We start from the raw sequence: 24,730 nt of genomic DNA, 5'->3' as shown, positions 1-24,730 counted from the left end.
GCTGTAAGGGGTGCATGGCTCGCCACAATTTACAACCTTGCAAGTAAAAATTAGCGTCTTCCAATAGCGCATCTACAGACCTAGGAAACCATCAGCACTACTAATTGCAGTTTTTTCATAGAGTGCTTAATGCCAGCATAAAGCGGTTTACAATTGTTACCAATTGCGGTTGGTAGAGATACATTAATCTGCATATGATCACATATTTTGATTTGCTGTTGGAGCTGAGATTTACACAAGGGTTTCTGGCTACAATATTTAACAGATTAACCTCTAGACCACAGGTCATAGAACGGAGAAGTAACATGCATTTAAAGGACTCAACATCTTTCTGTAACAACACGAAAGTGTCGGCATCCAGAATTTTGTACTGGCTTCATTCTGTTTAGGCTTCTTCTTGCTATATGGAAACACGTGGGGTCTGGTTCACAAAGGTAACCTTACACTTTGTGTAAGCTTACTATTTTTCGGTATTCAGAAAGTACGATTTTTATTTTACTGATTCTAATTTTACAACTGCGGACACTCCGCACTCGTGGTGTAGACTCAGAAAGATAGTAGAGGCCTATTTTTTCTGTCAATCTGGGGAGTTCTCTGCCTTTATTGCGGAATCCCCTCAGTCTTAACATTTCTATTAATAAAATGTAATTCCTAGTTTGTGAATACCAAAAAATAGAAAATGGACACAAAAGTATATGTTTACCTTTGTGAATGAGGCCCAGAGAGAGGGCTTAAGGTCAGTTCCCTTCAGCCTTCAGTGTGTGTTAGGCCCCTCACATTTTGGGTCAGCACACGGCCTGTCTCAGAAGTTTTGATTATGGGCCACTTTGTGTTGTATTTGCTCATAAAGCTATGTGTTGCCTGTGCGTATATTGGTTATGTACACACATCTGTCATTATTGTATTCAGCCAGAAACCAGGCCTGTTGATTTTAGCAGTGCTTGGTTTTCTCAGCCTGCAAGGCAGATGTGGAAAGGCCTACAAGATAAAGCACACACTGACCTGCTTTGTGACACAACGGTTGTAACCTGGAATGCGATCAATATTGACTTGATCTACCCTTGAACCAGGGCACGACCCACCTGTGTTTTTCAGCCTCCTGAAAGGCCCAATTGTAGCCCGGCTTTAGTGGGACGATAATCTCCTATGCAAAGCCTGGTTAGGTTATAATAAACAAGCATTGGCATAGCCAATAGGTCATGCTTTTGGGACCTTATAAGTATTTAGTTATTCAGCACAATATCCTTGGTGCAACAACATCAACTGTTGCATAGCTAAACACTTATAAGGTTCCAAAGGCGAGACCTATTGGCTATGCCAATGCTTGTTATATATTGGCAAAGCTTGGTCATTTCTGCCCCCCTTTAGGCCAAAACCCACTAGACGCCAAGGATATTGCTATTTGGCATGTGGGGGAGCTACCCCTTAGGCAAGGGCACACCCTCTTTTTTTAGGGGAAAGTTTTTGGCTGTTTCTGACTCCCTTGGGTACAGATCGGTCATATTTGTAGGCTGATCTGCACCCAAGGAGGTCGGAGACCCACTAGACACCAGGGATAATTATTTGTGCAAGAAGGGGAGCTGCCCCTTTGGCAAGGGTCGCTCCCCTTTCATTTGGCCACATACTTTAGCTGTTTCTGCCCCCACCTATGGAGGCAGATTGGCCATATTTTTAGGCCTATCTGACCCCAAGGAGAATAGAAAGCCATTAGACACCAGGGAGTTTTATATTTACATGTTCGGGAGCAGCAAGGGTTGCTCCTTCTTATTGGAGCAATATTTTGTCCATTTTCTGTCCCCCTCGGGGGCAGATTGGATGTATTTTTACACCCATCCATTCCCAAGGGGGACAGAAAACTACTAGACACCAGAGAAAGTTTCTGTGTGTGTGAACTGAAGTTCGGCTGACGGTCTGCGTGTACCGGTGTTTGGCTGGAGGTGTGTGTAGACTGGTGCTTGGCTGACAGTGCGTGTAGCCTGGTGCTTGGCTGGTGGTGCATGTGGACTGGCGCTTGGCTGGTGGTGTGTGTAGACTGGTGTTTTGCTGGCTGTGTCTGTAGACTGGCATTTGGCTGATGGTGTGTGTAGACTTGCGCTTGGCTGGCAGTTTGTTGGTGGCTGGTATCCAGTATGTCTATTGGCTTGCTTTAGGTGGGTTGGTCAATTGTCTGATGTCTGGTGGTGTGATTGGTGTGTTAGTCCTGTTGGCGTATGAGACTGATGGGCACTTGAATGTTTGTAAATGTTGGCGTATGAGACTGATGGGCACTTGAATGTTTGTAAATGTTGGCGTATGAGACTGATGGGCACTTGAATGTTTGTAAATGTAAGTGTTGTATTGTGTAGGGCCGTAGCTGGCAGTGTGAATGGTTTACTGTGTCTGATGCTTACCACTCACAAGCTGTAGTCAGTGGTTTTGAATCCAATGTTGAAATTATTCACAATGACTTATGTGGATTTTATGTCATAAAGTCATTGGTGAACAAAGTTTTTTTTTTTATGAACCATTTAGTTAGCTTTGTGCCAAATCCAACCAATATGCCTGTGATTGACCAGTGGATTGGTGTGCAATAATGTTTTGGTGTATTTTTTGCTTTTTACCGTCAATGCATACTCTCTCTGTAGTGAGCATCTTCTGCTTTCACATGTTTTTGGAAACTGGTCACTAAGAGAGTAATATGTGGTGTGTTTTGATTAGATCCCAAAATGTTTACTTACCCGGAAGCCCAGGTAAATTTGATTCATTGCCAAAAACATATTGTTTCCTCACATTTCTATGTGGGAAAGTTGTGGGATCACCATGCCGGCACAAATTTCCTATTACCCAGCTTTCCCCCAAGTCTCCCGATGAAAATGGTACCTCACCTGTGCGAGCAGGCCTAGTGCCTGTGACAGGAAATGGTTCAAGGTGTATTCTGGAGGTATCAAAATGAAGTATCACAAAACAACCTTGTTTTGCACGTGTGTAACCTGCGTTTTTGGTCCCGAGCTGAGCGGCCATCTAGGGAAACCTATCAAACCCAGACATTTCTGAAAAATAGACACCCGGAAAAGTCCAGGGATGTGTGGCTTGCATGGATCCCCCAACGTTTTCTTACCCAGAATTCCATGCAAACCTCAAATTTAGCTGAAGAAATCAATTTTCCTCACATTTCTGCATGGGAAAGTTGTAGGAACACCGGGTCGGCGCCCATTTCCTACCACCCAGCGTTCCCCTTGGTCTCCTGACTAAAATGATACCTCATTTGTGTGGGTGGGCCCACTGCCAGTGACTAGGAAAGGCCAAACATGTGTAGAGATGGAGGGGATATCATAGCCAGTTGATAAGCACAATTTGATTTCATACATTTTTAGGCTGACTCTGCATTAGGCACCCACACAAGTGAGCTGTCATTTTACTCGGGAGACCAAGGCAAGCGCTGGGTGGTAGGAAATTTGTGCCAACGCTGTGATCCTACACAGAAATACAAGGACAATGTGATTTATTTGCTCGCTATGCTATTGGATTCAAGCTATCCTGGCTGATGAGGGGTGATACCCCGAAACCGGGCCTAGGATGCTTGTTTCCGGTACAGGTTGACATTGTTCAGCATTCCCTCCATCAATTGTTCTCTTTGCAGGCCCCCTAGTAGCATTTAATTTACAGTGCTGGATACATGCGGTGCCACTTTACTAGGGACTTAAAAGGAAAGTGAAACATACCAATTTGGTATAAGCCAATGTTACCACATTTTAAGGAAAGAGCACAAGCACTTTAGCCCTGGTTAGCAGTGGTAAAGTGTGCAGAGTTCTAAAGCCAGCAAAAACGAAGTAAAAAAAACAGGAGGTCTGAAGGCAAAAAGATAGGGAAAAACCACGCCACGGATGCCAGGTCTAACAGGGCCTATAGAGAGTAACCTACAACCTCAGGTCCTAAGATGAAGCATACAAGTGGGGCCATCCCTTTCCACTGATCTTCACCTGGCATGGGCAACAGTATCAGACATTATCGGTGGTGGAGACAAAGGACATTCTAAATATTGTCGATGACGTCCCAGCACTGGGGACGACACAGCTCTGGCTCCCTGTAGGAGGACTCCAAGACCACAGAGAGACAATTGGAAGGTGATGAATAGATAAAGACCAGGAGGAAGGTCATCAATTGTTGTATTCCGCTTTAGGTGTCCGTATATAGGTTTTCCTGATACATGTCCTTATATAGGCACAATTCGAATTGCCCTTATATAGGCATAGGATCCCAGTCCTTATTTAGGCATTAGCCATGCTATCCAAATACAGGCATGGTCACACACATCCGTCCACCCCAACGTCACAACGAGTTCTTAGAAAACAGACCCTTGAGCTGTTGGGAGTTTCCCTAGCCCAGGATTACTGATTTCTCCAAGAACTCATTTATTATGAATGAACCGCTATACCCTAAGGGTTCATTCATGACGTCTTCCTCTGCCCGACTTTACGTCAATGCAAACATTCCTAAGCACCTTCCAGGTATAAATATACCTTCTCTTACCATGGCAAGCCACGAATCGGCTGCAAGACTTGATACTGCTTGCCACGGCGGCAAGCAAGGAGGAGACCTCGACTTAGAGGAGCCTGTGTCCCGGCCCGACGCACTGACAAGACGCTGTCATCCCTGCTTGCAGAGAATCCAGCTGCCAGTGTTCTGACTCCCTTCACGGGATGTTAGAGTTTGAGAACCGGATAGAGATTCCAACCTCTCTCATTCTTAAGGTATGGAGCGGACTAGAACCTAGAGGGACTCTTGGTATACAAACTTGGCATACAAACTTAGGTAACCAGACTATAGCATACAGCACCTATCTCTTACCTTGTCCTACACTTAGGTACACTGGGGTAGAATTAGCCTATGTTATTTGTGTATATGAATATATGTCATAGCTAAAAGATGATGCTAGCGCAGTATTATTTCTATCTACTGTTTACGCTGTACATAAATATATCTTGCATACTGTCTTATGAATGTAACAGCACACATCTCTTACACGAGAAATAAGACTGTTCAATAAATCCTTTTATTGAAACACCCATCTACTCTTTCTGTGTAAGGTCTGCAGAAACTAAGCATGCACGATTAGCTGAGTGAAACTGTTATCTATTGTTTCCACGATTCTGAGAGTGTTCCGATTCTAAAGAGAAACAAAGTTGTCATGTTTATGCGGTTGCCAGAAACTACTCCCTTCTTGTTTCACAAGGAGTTTCTAGTGGCCTCTGAGTTAGCTGGCACACAAAGTAATTAAGTTTAATATACTCGATAGGGGCATACTGACCTCAGTCCTATGCCAAAACGATAGTGTATATTATTCCAATGCACAGAGCCTATTAGGGAAATAGGAACTACACTACACAATGACTGCCACGGAAAAGGAGATAGGAAGCTACTGCTCACTACCACGAAAACTAGGATCTGACATCTGGGACTCCGAGACAATTCCTGAAGGTTCCAATGCTGGTGGATGTCAGAACGTACTCAAAAGAAGATCTCACGAGGATACAGATCCACAGGAGAGTCAGAAACCAAAGGGCAACAGGACGCTTGTACTGGCCAGGGAGATGGAGACGGTGGAGTACTGTCTCCTACCCATTACAAGACGACGGAGGTTCCCAGGCTAGGGAAAAGGGATCAGACCATTGCAAGATGGCATCCTTCTGGGTCACAATAGGTGGAGCAGAATTTAAGGGTTGCATTTTCCATTAGTCTTTCTCTGGCAACTGGTCCTATTCTCTACTGCTCTAATAGACATCTGGATCCCTTACGATTTGCACATTTGCTTTCTTGCATTCCTGTGGGTACATTCCCTAGGCAGGAATTAGTGTGCAGTTGCTAATTACCTCTGACTTTTCCTCAATAAGCTCCTTTTGTCGTGGAATCTCCAGATTCAGCCCATTGGTGAAGCTGCCTCACAGCCACCAGGTGGTGAGTGTAATACCAATGACTGTATGTTTTTGAATTGTTAATTCTCCAGTTGCACAGTATGTTAAAATCTTTAATTCCTATACCATTTGTATACAGGTGGTCAAAGGGATTTCTTACAACAGGCAATCCGGTGTTTCTGCCTTACCATTCCCCTCTCCCCCGTTTCCACAGGGCCTAATTCGAAGGGCTTGTGGTGTTACGATTAGTAGGAACAATCTTATGCTTCAGAGAGCCATGGGGCTATCTACTTGGACTCCACTTATAGTCTTGGTTGTGACAGTAGCCAATGAAGATCCACTGTGAAAACATGCAGAGTTAGTGAACTAGACCCTAGGACACTCAGATAGCTGGTAATGGGTGGAAGATAAATTCCCCTCCTCCGGCAGAGTTTGCAGTGCTTTGCCCACTCTGTGTTATGCTTGTAACATGAAGTTCCATCAAAGTTCTGTCAAGAGCGACTTTTTTCTGGCGCGCAACTCGCGATGGTAAGTTGGCAAGCGAGAATTGGTGTACCCTACCAAGATTTTCTCAACGTCAGCGGTCAGGTCCGTTCGTGGTGAGAGAGTGGTCGCTCAAGTAGAAAATCTACTGTGGCAAAGAAGTAGTGCCCTCTGTTGTGCCACGTGGTGCAGTTCATGCTGATTTTGCAGCGCGGAACAAGCTCCTGACACTAAAAATCAGTGCAAGCAGCGCAACATGCTGATTCCACTCGGAATGCCGCAAGTTCCGCTCACCCCTAGTAATGAGGGGAGGAGGGTAGGACGAGAATTTGGTATTTTGCCCTATTCAGTACAGCTATTACTCTGGGAGGGATAGATAAGAATCACAATGCAAACATGAGAAAAGGGACAAAGATGATGCCATGTTATTCACTGTCTGCAAAGTTTTACTATTTCTTGGTGGTGGAGATAAGAGGGGTGGGACTGGCTGTGACCAGTTGTTGGGACACAGTGTGGCTTATCTGAGGGAACCAGACAGAGGGGAGATGAAAAGATGATACAGCCGACGACAAAGGTGTCAAATAATGCCAAGCCCCAAGGGATCTCATGACAAAGGTGGTAATTCTTAATATAATCCATGCTGCAACTCAGGGAAAGGGACAAGTGAATCTAAGTATACTCCACTCATAGAAAGTGAACATTTATTTGCTACAGGAGACACATATTACCAAGAAAGACTGATTGATACTGCAGTCTAAATGGTTCCACAGACAGTTCGTCTGGCCCACACAAAACAGGTACGTAGTGGTAGGAATTACATGGGGAAGTACTGTAGTACTGGGCGCAGAAGCTGGGCAGATCCCTCATGCTAGTCCTTAGACTAGGCTTGTACTCCCCAAAAGCAGGCCAAAAACATTTTTAAAAGAGGAGGTTATGGAGACAATGACCAAGGATCAGGGAGATGTTATTGTGGAGGGGGGTGATCTGAATTTGATCATAGATAGGAGGCGACATAGGTCTATCCAGACATTTAATGAGACGGGCTTGGCTTGGTTTCAACAGGTAGGAGTAAAAGAGATATGGACAAACCCTAGACAAAGACTGCCCTGACCCTAAACTATACACTTTACTCAGTGGTACACCGCACCTAGGCAAGGTACAACTAGATCCCAGTCTTCGACATAGCTTCCTCAGGGGCTAATTCCAGTGACGTACAGCACATATCATGCCCCAATCAAACTAATGCTACACACACTTCGAAACAGACACAGTGATCAGCTATGTAGACTGCGGATAGCCTACTTCAAAATAAAGAGGTGGAGGAAGAAGTGTAAATCTACAAAAGCCAATACCTGAAGGATAATTAACAGGGAGGCAAAGATCATATGTCCTATGGGAACAGCATGAAACTCAATTGAAGCGACTGCGGGATATTTACATTTGCACTGGCTCTTTAACAGCATGGAGCAAACCATCCGCAATTAGAGCACAGGTCAAATTGTTAGAAACGGTTAGGGTGGAACACACACTCTTGCATGTTGCATAAAAATATTAAGATGAGGCATCAAGAGATAGGTTGGATGTGTAACAATGATTCAGACATAGTTAACATCGTCGAAGAATACTAGAGGATGCTGTACTCTATGTAGACCATGTCCACTTCTGAAATAGACACACATGTTTCAGACATCCCAATACAGAGACTTAGAAAGGAACATATGCAAGCCCACACAAAAGGATGAAGTAATGTCCGGCACAGTTTGGTTCTAAATCAATAAATCTCCTGACCCGGATGACTTTACAACCATTTTACAAGATATTTTGCTAACACCTGGATCATCTATCAATCCAAGTATTTAACTCATCTGCAGAACATTCAGGCCTAATTGATTCAATGTCAGAGACCATGATATTGGTCATACCCAGACAGAGAAAACTCAAGGAGTTATGTAGGTCATACATACCAATCTCACAACTAAGTATGAATGCCAAAGACTTCACTGGTATTTTGGCAGTAGGCTAGGCGGAGTTCTCCTGGGACTGATCAGACCAGCCTGGATTTTTATCATGAAGAAGCTGTAGTGAAACCGCTAAGAAACTGGTACAATTAATTGAGAACATCCCAAGGAACAGCAAAGAAGAATTGATGGTCCAATGACAAAAAGGTGTCTTACTGGGGTCACTGGCCTTTCTTTACTGTACCATTGCCGTGTAGTCTGCACTCCATGGTAAGAACTGCATGTTTGTAGACAGGATAAGTGTTGGGATGGTGCCAGACTGATTCCATGAGCCCCCTCAGGATATGTAATCCTATAGGCCAGCTAGTTCATAGTGCCACCATGAGGCCCCCTAACCCTAGACGGGTAGCAAATGGTTCTGGTAACCACTGAATATAACAACCCTGATCCCCCAGGAATCGTGGTAACAGATCTAGAACCCTTTTTCTCAGTCACTAGTGCTCTTTTTCCCCTCAGAGAAATATACAAGAAAAACACAGTGGGGCATTTTCAATATTTATTGAACTAACGTGATTCTTGTATAACATATATGCGCTGCAATGATCGATAGACAGAAGCAGATGGAAGTTATTAGAAGTATTACGACAGTGAACAGAATGAAAGGTTCCACCATCTGTTAAAACTATGTATATATGCAAGCATATAAAACAATATAGAAATCTGGCGTACTCCTACTATGCATCCCTAACCTAAGTGTCTAGGGTGTGTATGTGTATTCTGCCAAGAATCCCAGTACTGGATGATCCAAACCCCGTTACCTGAAAGGAAAGAATGTAGCTCCCCGTTGTGGTCACATGTTGGACATCCCTCATAGAGATATCAGCAACCTGCTGGGCCGAAGCATCAGCATGTAGAGACCTCGCCACTGACAGCAAAACGCTCCTATGCCGAAACCCAGAAACAGATGTTTATTTATAACAAAAGGCATCCTTGCCTTGGGGCGAGACTGCCATTGTTTGTGTTATAGATAGCTCTGTCGCCATATGTACAAAAAAATAATCACAGTTGCACAATGTATGTATAGACCTTGAACATGATAGGTCAATATTTCATGAAAGTGTGCTTGAGAACTTGGTTTGTAAACAAGTATGGTTCCCTAGAAACTAATCCACACTGTCACAGTTGCAAATGTGTGGAAAAAGTCATTGTGTGAGAGTGAAGGCAACTTTAGGGAGAAACTTGTATACATGTAAAAATGGCAGTGTTTCCCTCTAGGCCTAACTGGGACACATAACATCATTGCTGCATTTGGAATAGGCTCAGATTTAAGGGCTCTCTCAGCAGCAGCTACAAGACTTACAGCACTGACCAGGATTAACCACTGCTTTTATTATCATGTGCATCTGTAAAATGCACTATCACCCCAAGGATATCCTGGCGCTGAGCAGGTATGTGTGTCTTGCCCTGCCTATGGTAGGTTAATTAATTGAAAAGCCAAGTTCAGCTTCTTGCGGAATTCAAGAAGGAGGAGGAGGCTCTTATATGAGGTGGTAGGCTATTCCACACTTTAGGAGTGATGTAAGAGAAGGAATAAGTTACTTACCTGTAACTGTAGTTCTCCAGTATTGGAAACTTTCATAGATTCACATCCTTGAATCATTCCCCACTGTCGGTATTGTAAAAGTAATGTCCTATTAGACATAGAACATAAGGCCCTAGGCCTTAAAATATTTGTAACATATCCTTGTCCTTTTATAAAAAAAGGACAAAAACTTAGAACCAGCCAATCAGTTGACACCACCCCGTAGAACCTTCCTGAGAGAAGCACAAGTGGGTACAAATAGAAACAAATTGAGATATCTAAGTGAGCCTTCTCCAGGGGAGGTGGGTGGGTCGCATGTGAATCTATGAAATATTCCAATACTGAAGAACTACAGTTACAGGTAAGTAATTTATCCCTTACTCCAGTATTGGAACTTTCATAGATTCACATGCTTGAATCAGAGTAGCGAGCAGTAAATAACACATTTTCGTGCCATATATAAACAACAATGAGCAGACATAGGAGGCACAGCTCATTGAGGCACATACACCTCCTCCCCCCCACCTTTTAATAATACCAGCTCATAGGTATATTAAAGTTTTCTAGACCAACGAGCCAGGTATTTTTTATCTCACTATTTCCATTCACTCCAGACCCTTCCTCTCACCCTACACTACACATAGTTGTCTCATAACAACAGTGCTCCCACGCACACGTAGGTCGTAGCACGCCCCGTCCCATAGAGGGGCGGGAAGACCCCTATGATGAAGCATGACACCAATGGCCCTTTTGGTGTGTGAGGGGTATTTTAACAACTAGTGTATACTCTCCACCACTGTGGGGTCTTATACTTTGTTCTGGGAGATCCAGGTAAAATTTTAGGCACTGTTTGACATCAAGAGAGTGCAGAGCACGCTCCGTTGAAGTTTGTGGAGTTGGAAAAAACAATTTCAAAATGATTGGTTCATTAAGATGAAAGTCCAACGGAACCTTAGGAATGAACTTAGGGTTCGTCCGTAGATTAACTCTGCTATGTATGAATTGTAGGAAAGGTTCCTGGGTAGTAAACGCCAGGAGTTCACTAACTCTTCTTGGTGAAGTAAGAGCCAATAGGAGAGCGACCTTCCAGGATAAGAACTTTATATCCGCTATGTGAATAGGTTCAAACTGCGTTTCATTAATTGGGCCAGCACGGTATTCAGCTGCCATGTAGGAGGAGGAACCTGAAATGGAGGAAACATTCTTGACAGACCTTTGAGGAACTGTTTGACCAGCCTGCTGGACCATAAAGATAGAACATCTTCCGATCTCCGGAAACTGGAAATGGCAGCTAAATGGTCTTTAATTGATGCGTGGGCCAAGCCGGAGTGAGCCAAATGTAGGAGATAAGGTAAAATTTCCTCTGGAGATGAATGGAGAGGATAGACTTTAGATGACACACACCAAATGCAGAATTTCTTCCATTTGAGCGAATAAGTCTTGTTCGTGCTATCTGCTCGTGCCCTAGCAAGCACATTTCTACATTCCTGTGGGATCCTTAAATGCTGAAATTCAGAGAACTGGGATTTGAATGACATACTTGTCCCTGGTTCATCGTCAATAGGGATTGAAATTATTTGAGATGGATCGGAGGCTGCACTGGGAGTAGGTGAAGTCTGTGTAGCAATGCTGACGGGGCCAAGCTGGGGCTATTAGTATGATCTTGCAGGGTTCTGTCTAACTTTTTTAGTGCTCTTGGAAGGAGGGGAATGGGAGGAGAAGCGTAAGCAAATATGCCAGACCAAGCTATTGAAAAGGCATTCCCCCATGAACCCTGATGGTGACGCCAACTTGCGAAGTACGGGCTTTTTGTGTAGTCTGGTGTTGCATACAGGTCTATGCTTGGCTTGCCCCACCGGAAGAAAATTTTGTTGAGAGTTTGTTGATTTAACTCCCACTTGTGGCAGGTCGTTTTCAGTCTCCTCAACGTATCCGCTATGATGTTCTGCCTTCCTGGAACATACTCCGCTGTTATTGACACTTTGTGCTGAATCGCCCAGCGCCAGATAAGTTGAGCTTCCTGAGAGAGCAGGAGAGATCTAGTTCCTCCTTGTTTGTTCAGGTAGTGCATTGTCGTGGTATTGTCTGTTCTGACAAGCACCGAAGCTGATTGTATTCTCGGCAGGAAAGCTTGAAGTGCCAGAAAAACTGCTCTCAGCTTGAGAGGGTTGATATGCAGATCTCGATGAGAGGGAGGTCATTTTCCGCTGACTTGCAGGTCATGTAGGAAAGCTCCCCAGTCTTCTAGAGAGGCATCCGTTGTGATCACGAGAGAAGCAGCCTGAGACAGGAAAGGCAAACCTTGTGATAACTGGTGAGGTTGTATCCACAAGTCTAGTGATGTCATCATGGGAGGGGTAATTCGGATTGGATCGTCGAATGTGCTCTCTATCTGCATCTACTGTTCGTTTAACGCTTTCTGAAGAGGACGCATGTGGAGGCGACAATGAGGTATGAGGGGAATACAGGAGGACATCATGCCTAGGAGAGTTTCGTAAAGGCGTATGGAAAGAAAACTTCATTTTTGTACACGCTTCGCCAAAGATATTGGCCTCTGTCGCCTTTCCAATGTGGGATACACCTTGTTTTGGACGGTGTCCAGGATGGCACCTAGAAAAACTGGCTGTCGGGAGGGTTGCAGAATCAACTTTTCCGCATTTAAAGTGAGGCCTAATCTCTTGAAAAGTTGCAGAAAGGCTTTGGTAGACATTCTTGCTGCCTTGTAAGTGGGGGGCCTCGATAAGCCATTCGTCGAGGTAAGGAAAAATTTGATGATGTGGTTGCCTCAGATATGCTGTGCTGCAACTGGCACTAGACACCATGTGAAAATGCGAGGAGCCGCCTTAAGTCCGAAAGGTAGTACGCAGAACTGATAGTGCCTGCCGGCCACCGTGAATCTGCGAAACGTCTTGTTATCGGCGTATGAGTATATGAAAATATGCGCCCTGGAGATCCAGAGATGATATGTAATCGTTTCAGCTGAGGAGGTGTAACACATCCTGAAAAGAGATCATGCAGAACAATTGTTTTTTGAGGAATTTGTTCAAGTTCCTTAAATTCAAAATCGGTCTCCACTTCTTTGACTTCTTGCGAATCAAGAAGAAACAGGAGTAGAAACCTCTTCCTCTTTGATTGAGGGAACTCATTCTATTGCTCCTTTCCGCAACATGGTGGTAACCTCCATCTTTAACCCCTTCAGTGCCCATGACGAGCTGGACTCGTCATGGGCTGCGGTGGCGCTGTGCCCATGACGAGTCCAGCTCGTCATGAACTCCGCCCGCTAATACAAAGCGCGGCACTGGGCGGGGAAAGGGGCGGGCATGCAAGGGGTTAAAAGATGTAAGTGTTTTTGAAAACGAGGCAGAGGAGGGGTTGGTAGAGGAATCTTTATCAATTCTAGAGAGTGGCCGAATTGAACTAGGTGTAGAACCCATTGATCCGATGTTATTTCCTTCCACTGTTGAAAATAAAAGGATATTTTGTCGCCCACTGTGGGTAGAGTGGGCGGAGTGGAGGCCGACAGATGGAAGAAGTCATTGGCGGCTACTGGCATTCTTGCCCTGGCGTCCTGATTTTCCTCTGAAGGAGGACTTGTTGTGAGCCACAGCCAGTGGTTGACGGTGAGAAAATTGAGGCCTGTATTGCTGAGCGGAGGAAGAATAGGCTGGGTAGCGAAACTGTTAGTAGCCTCCTCTGTAGGATTGGTGACCCTTTCCTCGAGCCCACAAAAAGGCATTTTCTTGTACTGCAAAGAACCAAAAGACTTAGCTGTATCTGTGTCTTTTTTAATCGCTTGCAAAGCTTCATCGACGTGGATGCCAAATAACTCTTCTCAGTTATAAGGTAAGTCTAACATTTTTGTTTGCACCTCAAGCCTGAAAGAGGTGACTTTCAGCCATCCTTGACATCTCAGGACAGTCGCTCCAGCTAGCTGGCGGAAACCAATGGACGCAATATCCATAGAGCAGTCTATTATCTCTGAGGCGGACCACTCACCTCCTAGAACAATTTTATTTGCTTCCTCCTTGCCCTCTGGTGGAATTCTATCCAAAAAGGCTGCCACATCTGACCACATTTGCCTATTACAATGGCCCAATAAAGCCAGGGAATTAGAAGCTCGGACTGTTAAGGCTGACATTGTCGAAAAACTTTTCCCAATGTTGTCGAGCCTTCTACCCTCCTTGTTGGGTGGCGCTGTTGGGGGGAGGGGGTGGGGGGGGGGGCGATGGATTCTTAGATCGTCGCTGCACTGCCTGAGAGATCACCAAATCTGGTTTTGGATGACCTATTAGGCAAGCGGGAGCGTTATCAGGAGCTTCGTACTTTTCGTCAATTCTTGGCAACACAGGTGGAACAGTTGCTGGATTCTGCATTATTCTTAGGCCCTCTTTCCAAATATAGTATATTATCGGCACAGACCTTACCGATTTCCTACAAGGCTCTTTGAAATCATAAAGGAAGCAGTCCTGTTGATGCACAGGCATTGGTAGTTAAAAGCTCCTGGCTGCTCTCTCCAGGAGATTATTTAAACCGCCTATATCTCCCGGAGGTGAATCCGTTTGGGGTGGAAATGGAGATGCTAGTGGGAGAATAATGTAAGAGTCCCACTCATCATGATGAATTTCACCTTCTTCCCTCTCTATTTCTCTTCAGAGGACGGCAACTGTTGCACAGGAACTACATGAGGAGAAGAACGAATACTTGATGACTCCTGTTGTGGAATAGGGGAGCAAATTTGTACTTCCGGAGAAGGAAGAGGAGGAACCTGTTGCAGAAGAGACTCTGGAGGAAATCTCCTCTTATAGTCTGCTAACATGAATTGCAAATCTGTCACTAGATTAGAAGGAAGCCACATCACATCTTGTTGTTGACGTTGATGCGAATAGTACTATTGTAGGTCATAATAATCCTCCTCATCAGAATCTTCCTGATACTTAGCATTAAGTTCTGATGGGCTTAGTGCTACCCCAAAAAGGCTATCGTCCTCAGATCCCTCTTCCTGGTCATCCTCTTCCAAAAGGTGAGAGGGTAAGAGAGTTGCACATGACTAGGCGAAGTTAAGGCTGGTGTTAATGGTTTTTGTTTTATCCTATGTTTTTCTTTCCTTGTCGTCAGTGTCGACGAGCTCATCGACGAGAGCTGCTTCACAGACAAATCTTGATTTGTCGACGGACTCACTGTCGGTGATAATATATTTTTTTGATGCAAACAATGTGGCTACCATCGTCAAAAAAATCGAAGTTACCTCTGCCGTCGACAAGTGTCGTCCCGTCGACGGGGTCATCTACGATGAAGAAACCAAAGTTACCGTTGGCGAGGACGACGACGAGAGGTGCGCCGTCGACGGATGGACCGTATTCAAGGAATGGCTCTTCGATGACGCCGACGATTTTAAAGAGACAATCTGCCTCGTCAAAGATAATGGAGCCTGACCTATCAACGATGACGTCATCGACGAGGACATCGACACTGACAAAACAGTGACGGTAGTGACTGTAGGCGCGTCGACGTGACCAAAACCACATCGGGAGAGGATTTTCTCGTCGTCAGGGATGCTGTCGACGAGCTGTCTGTCGTCGGAGCTGATGTAGACTTCTTAAAGGGATTTTTTAGCTTTAGAGGAGAAGTAGAGGGTTCGGAAGCTGGCTTTTTGGAAGACACAAACCTCTTTTCCTGGTGGGAAGTTGTGCTAACAGACCCAACGTGCTTTTGAGGAGCTTCAGATGATTCTTTAGATGATTTCTTGGGTGGCTGCGAATATGTACCTGCAGGATCATCTAAGGGTCTTTTTAGAGGCGTTTTGGAGGAGGATTTGGAAGAAGCATCACTCTCCTCATCAGAGACCACCCTGTCCCAGTCATTCTGGCCTGGTTCTGTGTATGCGTGGCATGTGTGCGAGTAGGAGTCCTGCGTAGCAGAGGTGTCTGGGTAGTTGCTGGAAGGAGATGTGACTGTTCAAGGAGATGGGGTTAAGATGTGTGTCTGAAGTCTGCGTGGATGCTCCCTGAAGTGTGTGTGATGTGAGTTCCGTGTAGAAGGTTGAGGATGAGTCTGGCTGCCGAGTTCTATTTGGTTTGTAGTCTTCTAGTGAGAAACTTGGTGACTCCATAGCCCAACTTTCTGGTGACTATGGCATGTGTGACAGTTTTTCTAGAGTTGCTTGGGAGCCATTTGAAGATCTTCCTTAGCATCTTCAGGGTGGGGGAGCAGGATGGAGTGACGGCGTTGACTTGTGCGGCATGTCCAGTTTGCTGTCGATGATTATTCGGTGGTTCCTGGCGTCGGTGCTGGGTGTGGGTCCATGTTCAGCTTATCGCCAGTTGAGGTCCTATGGTGAGGTGTTTCCGAAGAGCACTACGTCTGTGTCTTGATGGTGTTGAACTTTAAATCCAGTCAACGTAACTGTACTGACTGTTAAAATCACCTGATTGAGACATCAGGAAATCCTGATCGTGATAATCCGTCTTTGTTAATAATTCTGTCACGATTCTCTGGCCGGTTGTAACGCTAGCTGTAATAGCGTATTTCCGGCCAGGAACTACGTTCCCCAGCATGCTTAGCGGGGCGTGGCGTGCGTAACGCAGGGGCGGAGCCAGGAACAGGAATCAAAGCGGCGGAGCCCCAGGCGGCGTTACCGATTATTCCTCCCCGTGGTCTGTTCCCATGCAGATCGGAACGCCGGCTTCTCTACGATAGCGGTAAGAGGGTTCTGGAGTGCAGACTCTTGGAACCGCCAGCTTCTTGCTCTGGTCCGGTGACGGACATCTCAAGTCCCGCGATCTCCTCTGTCGGCAGTAACGCGTTTCCATAGCCGTTACATGCAGAGGAGAGTTGTCGCCCGTAGAGGCGCTTGGGCAACATTCTCCCTGTTGGAAAAAAGGCCAAATCGTGGTCATTTATGCAGGGAGGGTATAGTGCCCGCGATTTGACACACATCCGGATATGCGCCTATAACCAGTGAGCGTGGGTGTGTGTGCTGTGCCATTCATATTTTGGAAAAGACGCGCATTCAAAAGTTCGCATTGAGTCGGTGAGCATGGAAGTGTGCAGTGCCTTTCGTACTTTGGGAAGAGACACGCATTCACATATATGCATTGAGTCGGTGAGCGTGGAAGTGTGCAGTGCCTTTCGTACTTTGGAAAAGCCGTACATCCAGAGTGACGTCTTATATCAGTGAGTGTGGGTATGTGAAGTGACTTTCGAACTGAGGAAAAAACACACCTCCATATTTGGGGATTTACTTTAGGGAAAAAGGGGCTATCGTTCCTTCAATATCACCTTTTGTTCAGTAAGAAGAGAAGGAGTGTGTGATTGGTAAACACGCAACTATTGTGTCCTGTGGCTTTGAACTCAGAGCTCCCTTATGTACAAAGCGCCAGGTGTGGCAATATACTCACAGCAAGGGTGCTCCGATATATGTTCTATTGTGGAGCGCTTTATTGTGCAGTAGTTTTGTTTTCCTCTTTTCTACATTTACTCAGGAACCAACACGTAAGCATTCCGGAGGAAGAAGCGTTGTAGTGACCCCTGGTTACCGGTCCGGATTACTCCTGGGTTGCCTCCTTCAGTGCCACATTGGTTTCTCTATGAATGTACTCCGAGCCACCGTTCTTTTTCTTTACAGGTAGGAAAGGAGACGTAGAGGGGTCCTATGGTGAGGTGTTTCCGAAGAGCACTACGTCTGTGTCTTGATGGTGTTGAACTTTAAATCCAGTCAACGTAACTGTACTGACTGTTAAAATCACCTGATTGAGACATCAGGAAATCCTGATCGTGATAATCCGTCTTTGTTAATAATTCTGTCACGATTCTCTGGCCGGTTGTAACGCTAGCTGTAATAGCGTATTTCCGGCCAGGAACTACGTTCCCCAGCATGCTTAGCGGGGCGTGGCGTGCGTAACGCAGGGGCGGAGCCAGGAACAGGAATCAAAGCGGCGGAGCCCCAGGCGGCGTTACCGATTATTCCTCCCCGTGGTCTGTTCCCATGCAGATCGGAACGCCGGCTTCTCTACGATAGCGGTAAGAGGGTTCTGGAGTGCAGACTCTTGGAACCGCCAGCTTCTTGCTCTGGTCCGGTGACGGACATCTCAAGTCCCGCGATCTCCTCTGTTGGCAGTAACGCGTTTCCATAGCCGTTACATGCAGAGGAGAGTTGTCGCCCGTAGAGGCGCTTGGGCAACATTCTCCCTGTTGGAAAAAAGGCCAAATCGTGGTCATTTATGCAGGGAGGGTATAGTGCCCGCGATTTGACACACATCCGGATATGCGCCTATAACCAGTGAGCGTGGGTGTGTGTGCTGTGCCATTCATATTTTGGAAAAGACGCGCATTCAAAAGTTCGCATTGAGTCGGTGAGCATGGAAGTGTGCAGTGCCTTTCGTACTTTGGGAAGAGACACGCATTCACATATATGCATTGAGTCGGTGAGCGTGGAAGTGTGCAGTGCCTTTCGTACTTTGGAAAAGCCGTACATCCAGAGTGACGTCTTATATCAGTGAGTGTGGGTATGTGAAGTGACTTTCGAACTGAGGAAAAAACACACCTCCATATTTGGGGATTTACTTTAGGGAAAAAGGGGCTATCGTTCCTTCAATATCACCTTTTGTTCAGTAAGAAGAGAAGGAGTGTGTGATTGGTAAACACGCAACTATTGTGTCCTGTGGCTTTGAACTCAGAGCTCCCTTATGTACAAAGCGCCAGGTGTGGCAATATACTCACAGCAAGGGTGCTCCGATATATGTTCTATTGTGGAGCGCTTTATTGTGCAGTAGTTTTGTTTTCCTCTTTTCTACATTTACTCAGGAACCAACACGTAAGCATTCCGGAGGAAGAAGCGTTGTAGTGACCCCTGGTTACCGGTCCGGATTACTCCTGGGTTGCCTCCTTCAGTGCCACATTGGTTTCTCTATGAATGTACTCCGAGCCACCGTTCTTTTTCTTTACAGGTAGGAAAGGAGACGTAGAGGGGTTAGGTGTAGGGGAAAAGAGAGTTGGAAGTTTGGTATTTATATTGTTTCTTTATTTCTCTACACAGGTCTCCCTCCCCGCAGTCCCCATCCTTTCCTTCCCCCGCTCAATTGCCCCAAGAGTCTGTGTATTCTACATGCGCCAGACTTGGGTCGATTCAGAGGTGGGCCCCCATAGAGCATCGACACAGCCCTGAGGACTCGGATTTGGAAGGCATGACAAATTCGTCCCAAATCTCAAATAAATCAGTATAACCTCACTCTTTCAAGATCACCATTGCAAACCTTGTTTTCGTCTTGTAGCTAATTAATTGCTTCCTGCTTTTTTGGAAGCTTGAAAATCAAGTATTGAAAAGCTCAATTTCAGAAGCAATTGAAAATGGTACTCATATTAAATTCCATAGTTTCTTTAATAATCACTTTTGAACTTCGCCCTCTCAGAACGGTCATCTCCAAACTTTTTGCCTTCATCCTTCTGTTTTCTGAAACCATTTTTGTTGGCTTTTTGGCCTTCGCTCATTAGTGCTAAAGTGCTTGTGATCGCTTCTCTAAACATGGTAAAATTGGCTTGCACCCAATTTGCACATTTAATTTACTTGTAAGACCCTAGTAAAGTGGTATTAAATGTACCCAGGGTCTGTAAATTAAATGCTACTAGTGAGACTGCAAGACTTTTTGCTACCCACAAAGTAGCAATTTAAACATCAGGCCTGCCACTGCAGCTTGTGTGTGCAATTTTAAAAATAATATTTTGACCTGGCAAAATAAACCTTTTGCCAGGTATAAATCTTCTGTTTTGGGTCAAGCTTTGACAGCGCTGGCCCTGTCTGCTAGACTTGTTGCATCTCTTCTGTGGGTTTTGGCACACCCACTGATTGCCATTGGTTGTTATTTGTGGCATTCAGAAATCCTGACTTGTTATTTGATAAATGTACCTCCTTTGTGTGCTGAGTTCCCTCCGCAGCGATTTCACTAAGAGAATATTTTTGTTGGCCATCAGACTGTACAGCGTGTGATGGCCTCTCCTCACTCCTCCCTGGCTATTGCAGATTTAGCATTGTTTATAGCTGGCATTTCCGTCGCTTACTGTCCCCCTGCTGTTCCCCCACCCCCTCACAACACTGGAGCCCGCCCCCACCACCACCCCTTACTCTGAGGTTGCTGATCGCAGTTTCAAATTTAAGGCAGTTTTTTATACTTTGTTCACAGTTTGCACCAGTGACTCAATCTGAGTGTCTGGGAAAATAAATCGAGAACGTTTAAATGACTGAGGTTTGACAAACTTCTCATTTCCTTCCATAACGAGTGAGTTTTCTTTACTTTCCGGTTTATATGTGACGCTGCACCGAAATCTCACAAAGGTGGGATCATTATTTATTTGTTGGAGGGCAACATAACATGTGAATCTTTGAATAGACTGAAGATAAGCTGCTACAGGCAAGGCAGAGGCCAGGCCAGGAGGTGGCGAGAGGGGCAGGAGGAGCCAGCAGCCGACAAGCACAGTTAGGACAAGGGCCGCAGACCTCCACGTATACTAACTCAATGCAGCATTTTCAGTCAGACTCTTCCCTCCTGGCCCCAAAAATGGTCTTCGTACCTCAGAGTTTTATAACCACAAGTAAAACTGCCTTACTGTAGTAAATTGGGTCTTTGAATTAAAGAGAATCTCTGGATGCAACATGACACTTCGGATCGGAGAGGAAATATGTTAATTAATGGCAAGCTGAAATGCTGTGTGAGGTGAAGTGCGCCATCTACTGCAGGTAGGGCTGGTCTTTGCTCCTATTGCGCCCCGGGCAAAATTAAATTTGGCGCCCTTCATGGCGCCTCATCGAATTCCCATTCCCTCACCTCTATTCTCTCTTGCCAAGGTATTTCCTTTAACCTTTTCTACGTGCTATATTAACCAGGAGTTGCAGTTAGGATCAGTGTTTGATTTGTTAAAAAACAGAAATGCAATGGGCCAAATGTTTCAAACGAGGCCATGGCCCAGATTTCCCACAGCACACACTTTTGCTTCTAAAAGATACATGAAACAAGAGGCATGAGTGAAGCAGCTAATTCAGGGCCTATTTAGGTCGAGCTTCATCAGAGCGGCTTATGTCAAAGCGTAGGTAGCAAGGCAGAGCCAGGACTTTGTAGTACTTTTACCAGAACGCTGAAAATGCAATAAAACCAGTTCCTCATGAACATTGGCACAATCAGTTTACTTATCACATTAACAATGTGAAGTTAGTGGCAGGCGAGACACCCGTGGGGGCGGGGAACGCTGGAGAGCAGTCCGCTCCAGAGTGGGCTTCAGGCAGGGAGGGGTGAAGGGACAGGAGAGCAGGCAAGGATTTTGGAGAGCATGGGGTTCAAACAAAGATCAGCCCTGACAAAGGCGTGGGAGAAGCAAAGGCGCAATAAGTAAATATGAAAAACAAGCAGAACACCAGGGACATAAGCGTCAATCTTCTCCCCAGCGTTTTTTGAACCACATAATAGCACGTTTGTGGAAACAATGTGTGTGTGCTTTCATCACAGATTTTATTTTTTGAAAGCATGCCAGCTACACCCCTGGAGTGTGTTAAAAAACATAACAACAAAAGGCACTGATATGATTGCCTGAACATAGCAGGGGCAAACTTTTAAGACGGGTGAGCCCTGGGGCTCTCTACTTGCGTGCTTTGCGCGGTGTCCGTGCAGCGAGGAAGGGACATATTTAAAAGTTATATATTAAGCAAAAGCATACTGCAAATACCATAACAAAATGAAACGGCCCCTATTGGTAAAGCTGGTGTCCCACCAGTGCTTTTTAGATTAATTAAGCAAAGAGTTCTCCCCATCGGCTAATGCAAGCTATACAGTAAGGACACAGTAACATGTCCAGTCCGGATGGGAGGTTATAACAGAAGACAGGGAGGTACTAAGGAGTGACTAATAAGCCTATTAACAAATCAAAAGCCAACATTTGCAAAGGACAGTCACAGTAGCCAACTGAAAAGATGGGCGGAGAGTGGGTAAAGCTTCAAGTCCATACCTGAATACAGCATGCTTTGCATAGCAGCGCATAAGGTGGCCAGGCTCGCCCTAAAAAGGTGGTAGGATGTTTACAAATCCTGGGTTCAGTCCAGAGAGAAGTACAATACCTTCTTCTTGTTCAAATTATGCATTTTCCTCTCAGCCATGGAGACCTTACGATGTGGAAGAAATGTCCGGAGAACAATCTTATCATTCAGATGGGACTCCAAAAGTGCACTCAGAATGAAGGAACAATAAGTCCAGAGAACCACGATAGTCTGTAGGAAACATCTTAAGAGTGTGTGAAGTGCAAAGAGCTTTGAGTGCTCTTACATGCCTGGCTTGTTTTAAGTGAAAGAAGACAATTAGTTTGAAAGGTTCATGCATCTGCCTGGCTAGGATCAGGTTTAGATCCCAATTGTGAGTTGTCTTACCAAAGGAAACAAGTACATTAGAATCACCACATGCCTTCTGACAAGCTTACTTGGTATGGTGGTCTCCCCAGACCTGTTTCAGTAGCGTTTTAAGGTTGTGATGCAGGTCTTGCAAGTAGCTACTACATCAACTTGTCCACTAAGCATGTGAGCGGGTTGATATTCTTCACTAGTGCCTGCTGACAGAACCACAATCATTTGCTCCAGTACTTAATTTTGGAGGAGAGCTTTCATCCAGCTACAAGGACCATCAGTTTGTCTGCAGAGAGGTCTTGATTTTGAAAAATCATGAGCTGAACCTGATGGTAGGGAGGGATGTAACTCTCTCCTTCCTTCCACAGGAGGTGTCTCTTTTGTGGGTGGCTGATATGGTCCATCTGAAGGAGATGGAGTATGTCCACATGTATGGATTTGTATTGTCAGAACCTGGATAGGGAGCAACCAATACCTAAAGAAGGGTGGGAGCCCTCAGCATTACCCTCTGTGGAAGAGGAAAGATGCTTGTCATTCTAGAGTCTAGGAAGTGTGCTCCAGGAAAAGGCTGTTTCAGAAAGATGTTGAGTGAAGTGATTTTATTCTATGTTTTCCTGACTAATTACTGAAATGATTAAAATGGGCATTTTGCTACATGTTGTACCATGTGATTTTGACTTTTTATGCTGTGACATTACCCATGTTAAATTGATACGGTGTGATGCTTTTGATGACACTGAACATTTAGCATTGTCAGTATATCTGTAAACGTGGATTAACACTTCTGTCACCTTTGTAAATCTCTGACGAAAGTAGTATAAGCAGTGATACATGGAAAATACACATAGAATATAAGAAACACAGATGTGAACATACAACATATTTTGAAAAGTTTAGCAAGTCATACCTCTGATTGCTTCCCTTTCATCTTTCCTTTTTGAGTGTTTTTAACTTGTTTGTGATATTGTTCAATAAGTAAAGCTGCCAGCACATACAGCTTTTTCACACGTAAAGGCTTAGTTCGTTTTTTGGCCTCTTCATCTGCAATCTTAAAAACAAATGTACACATAGAGGAAGTTTACTTGACACCCACACAAACTCATACAGAAATGTATTTGTTGCCACAAGCTTAAACATTGCTCTAGCGCCACCTTAAATTTTGTAATTTTTGTCATATTTTATTCGGGACACAACTGGGTAGCAATCACAGCTTCATCCCTTTTTAGGTCTCGCTGAGTCAAGGCATGCACTGCTCTGCGAGACATTTAGTCAGTGGCTTTTGGAAATGCTTCCAAAGGCCCGTTGCCAGCCACCAGCTTTCGGTTACGTGCACAAGCGCGCGTGCGCCTCGCTCCGCCTCTCCAATCAACGCTGCTGCGCGCGCATCCCTCGCATGCTGAGCACAGAGCACGTCTTCGTGATCACTTTCGCTTTCACCGCGATGACGAGGACTTTCGCTTCCACGGCCAGGCGGCGTTACTTTTACGGCCGCGCGGCCAATGCTTGTTTTATATTGCTTCCAGTGGGGTTTCAGTAAATAAGACAATTAAAAACCACAGCAAGGCTTTATTGCTGACAAATTCAAATAAAGGCTGACACAAGCCTGTAAATCCAGGCCATACCTCCCTCCACCTCTGTGGTTACATCACTCTTCCTGACTCAGTAAGTGCTCATCGGTGGCCAATTGTGCAACTCTTTTCCCAGAATAAAGCACCTGTTACCAGCCTCCTGTGATAAAGCAACTATGACCACAGGAATAGTTAATACAGCACACTGGAGTGGTAACTCCCTTCTCTGCTGAGACAAACCTTAATATAGAACCAAGCAGAGGCCAATGACATGAGCTCATATTACAAAACCCTTCAGCAATAGGTGGGGGGGGGGGGGGGGGGGAGGGGGGATAGCTCAACTACCCGCTGACCGGCCAAAATGATGCTTTGTCAGGGGTCTCGGCAAAATCTAAGATTTGTGATTGTGTCTTGTGCTTCTGTAATGTGGCAGCTACAGGGCTGCAAACAAACCAGGAAATATAGGGCAATTAAACAAACTGGGACTAATGAATACATGTTCTTATTAGGTAGCTTGAGCTAAATGAGCTCTCATTAGCTTCAAAAGTATTAACTTTATATTAATTATGGCTACACTTGAACACATGTCGTGTACTGGCTGTCAGAGGTCATAGTGCAAGCGGGCTCCTATCAGATGTATGGAAGTGACCGCACACTGCCATTAGTATCTGTTGTGTTGTCTACTGTGGAACATCTCAAACTCGAACATTCATATTGTAATGTGTGACACACTTTTTCTATAAGTTTGATAATGTCACACGTGTCACATGCGTGTTACCATGGGGCTTCTTTGTGCTCTGGGTGAGTTTGGGTGCATGGCAGAGGTGCTACACCCGCGACTCAGCTTTTCATTAACATGGGCCTCTTAGAGC

General features: G+C 45.1%; 1 protein-coding gene across 1 annotated transcript in view; it reads right to left on the bottom strand.

Annotated features, from left to right (window-relative positions):
- WDR35 (WD repeat domain 35) overlaps positions 1 to 24,730 on the bottom strand; it is a 515,604-nt gene that overhangs the window by 71,644 nt on the left and 419,230 nt on the right. Inside the window, exon 25 of the mRNA XM_085610631.1 lies at positions 23,198 to 23,338. Within this exon, the coding sequence (XP_085466757.1) occupies positions 23,198 to 23,338 (141 nt within the window). The remainder of the gene's footprint in view (positions 1 to 23,197; positions 23,339 to 24,730) is intronic.

This window comes from Triturus cristatus, chromosome 6 (genome assembly GCF_964204655.1).
Source record: "Triturus cristatus chromosome 6, aTriCri1.1, whole genome shotgun sequence".
NCBI lineage: Eukaryota > Metazoa > Chordata > Amphibia > Caudata > Salamandridae > Triturus > Triturus cristatus.
Note: the sequence above shows the minus strand (reverse complement) of the source record. Positions and strands in the feature narration are given on the sequence as shown.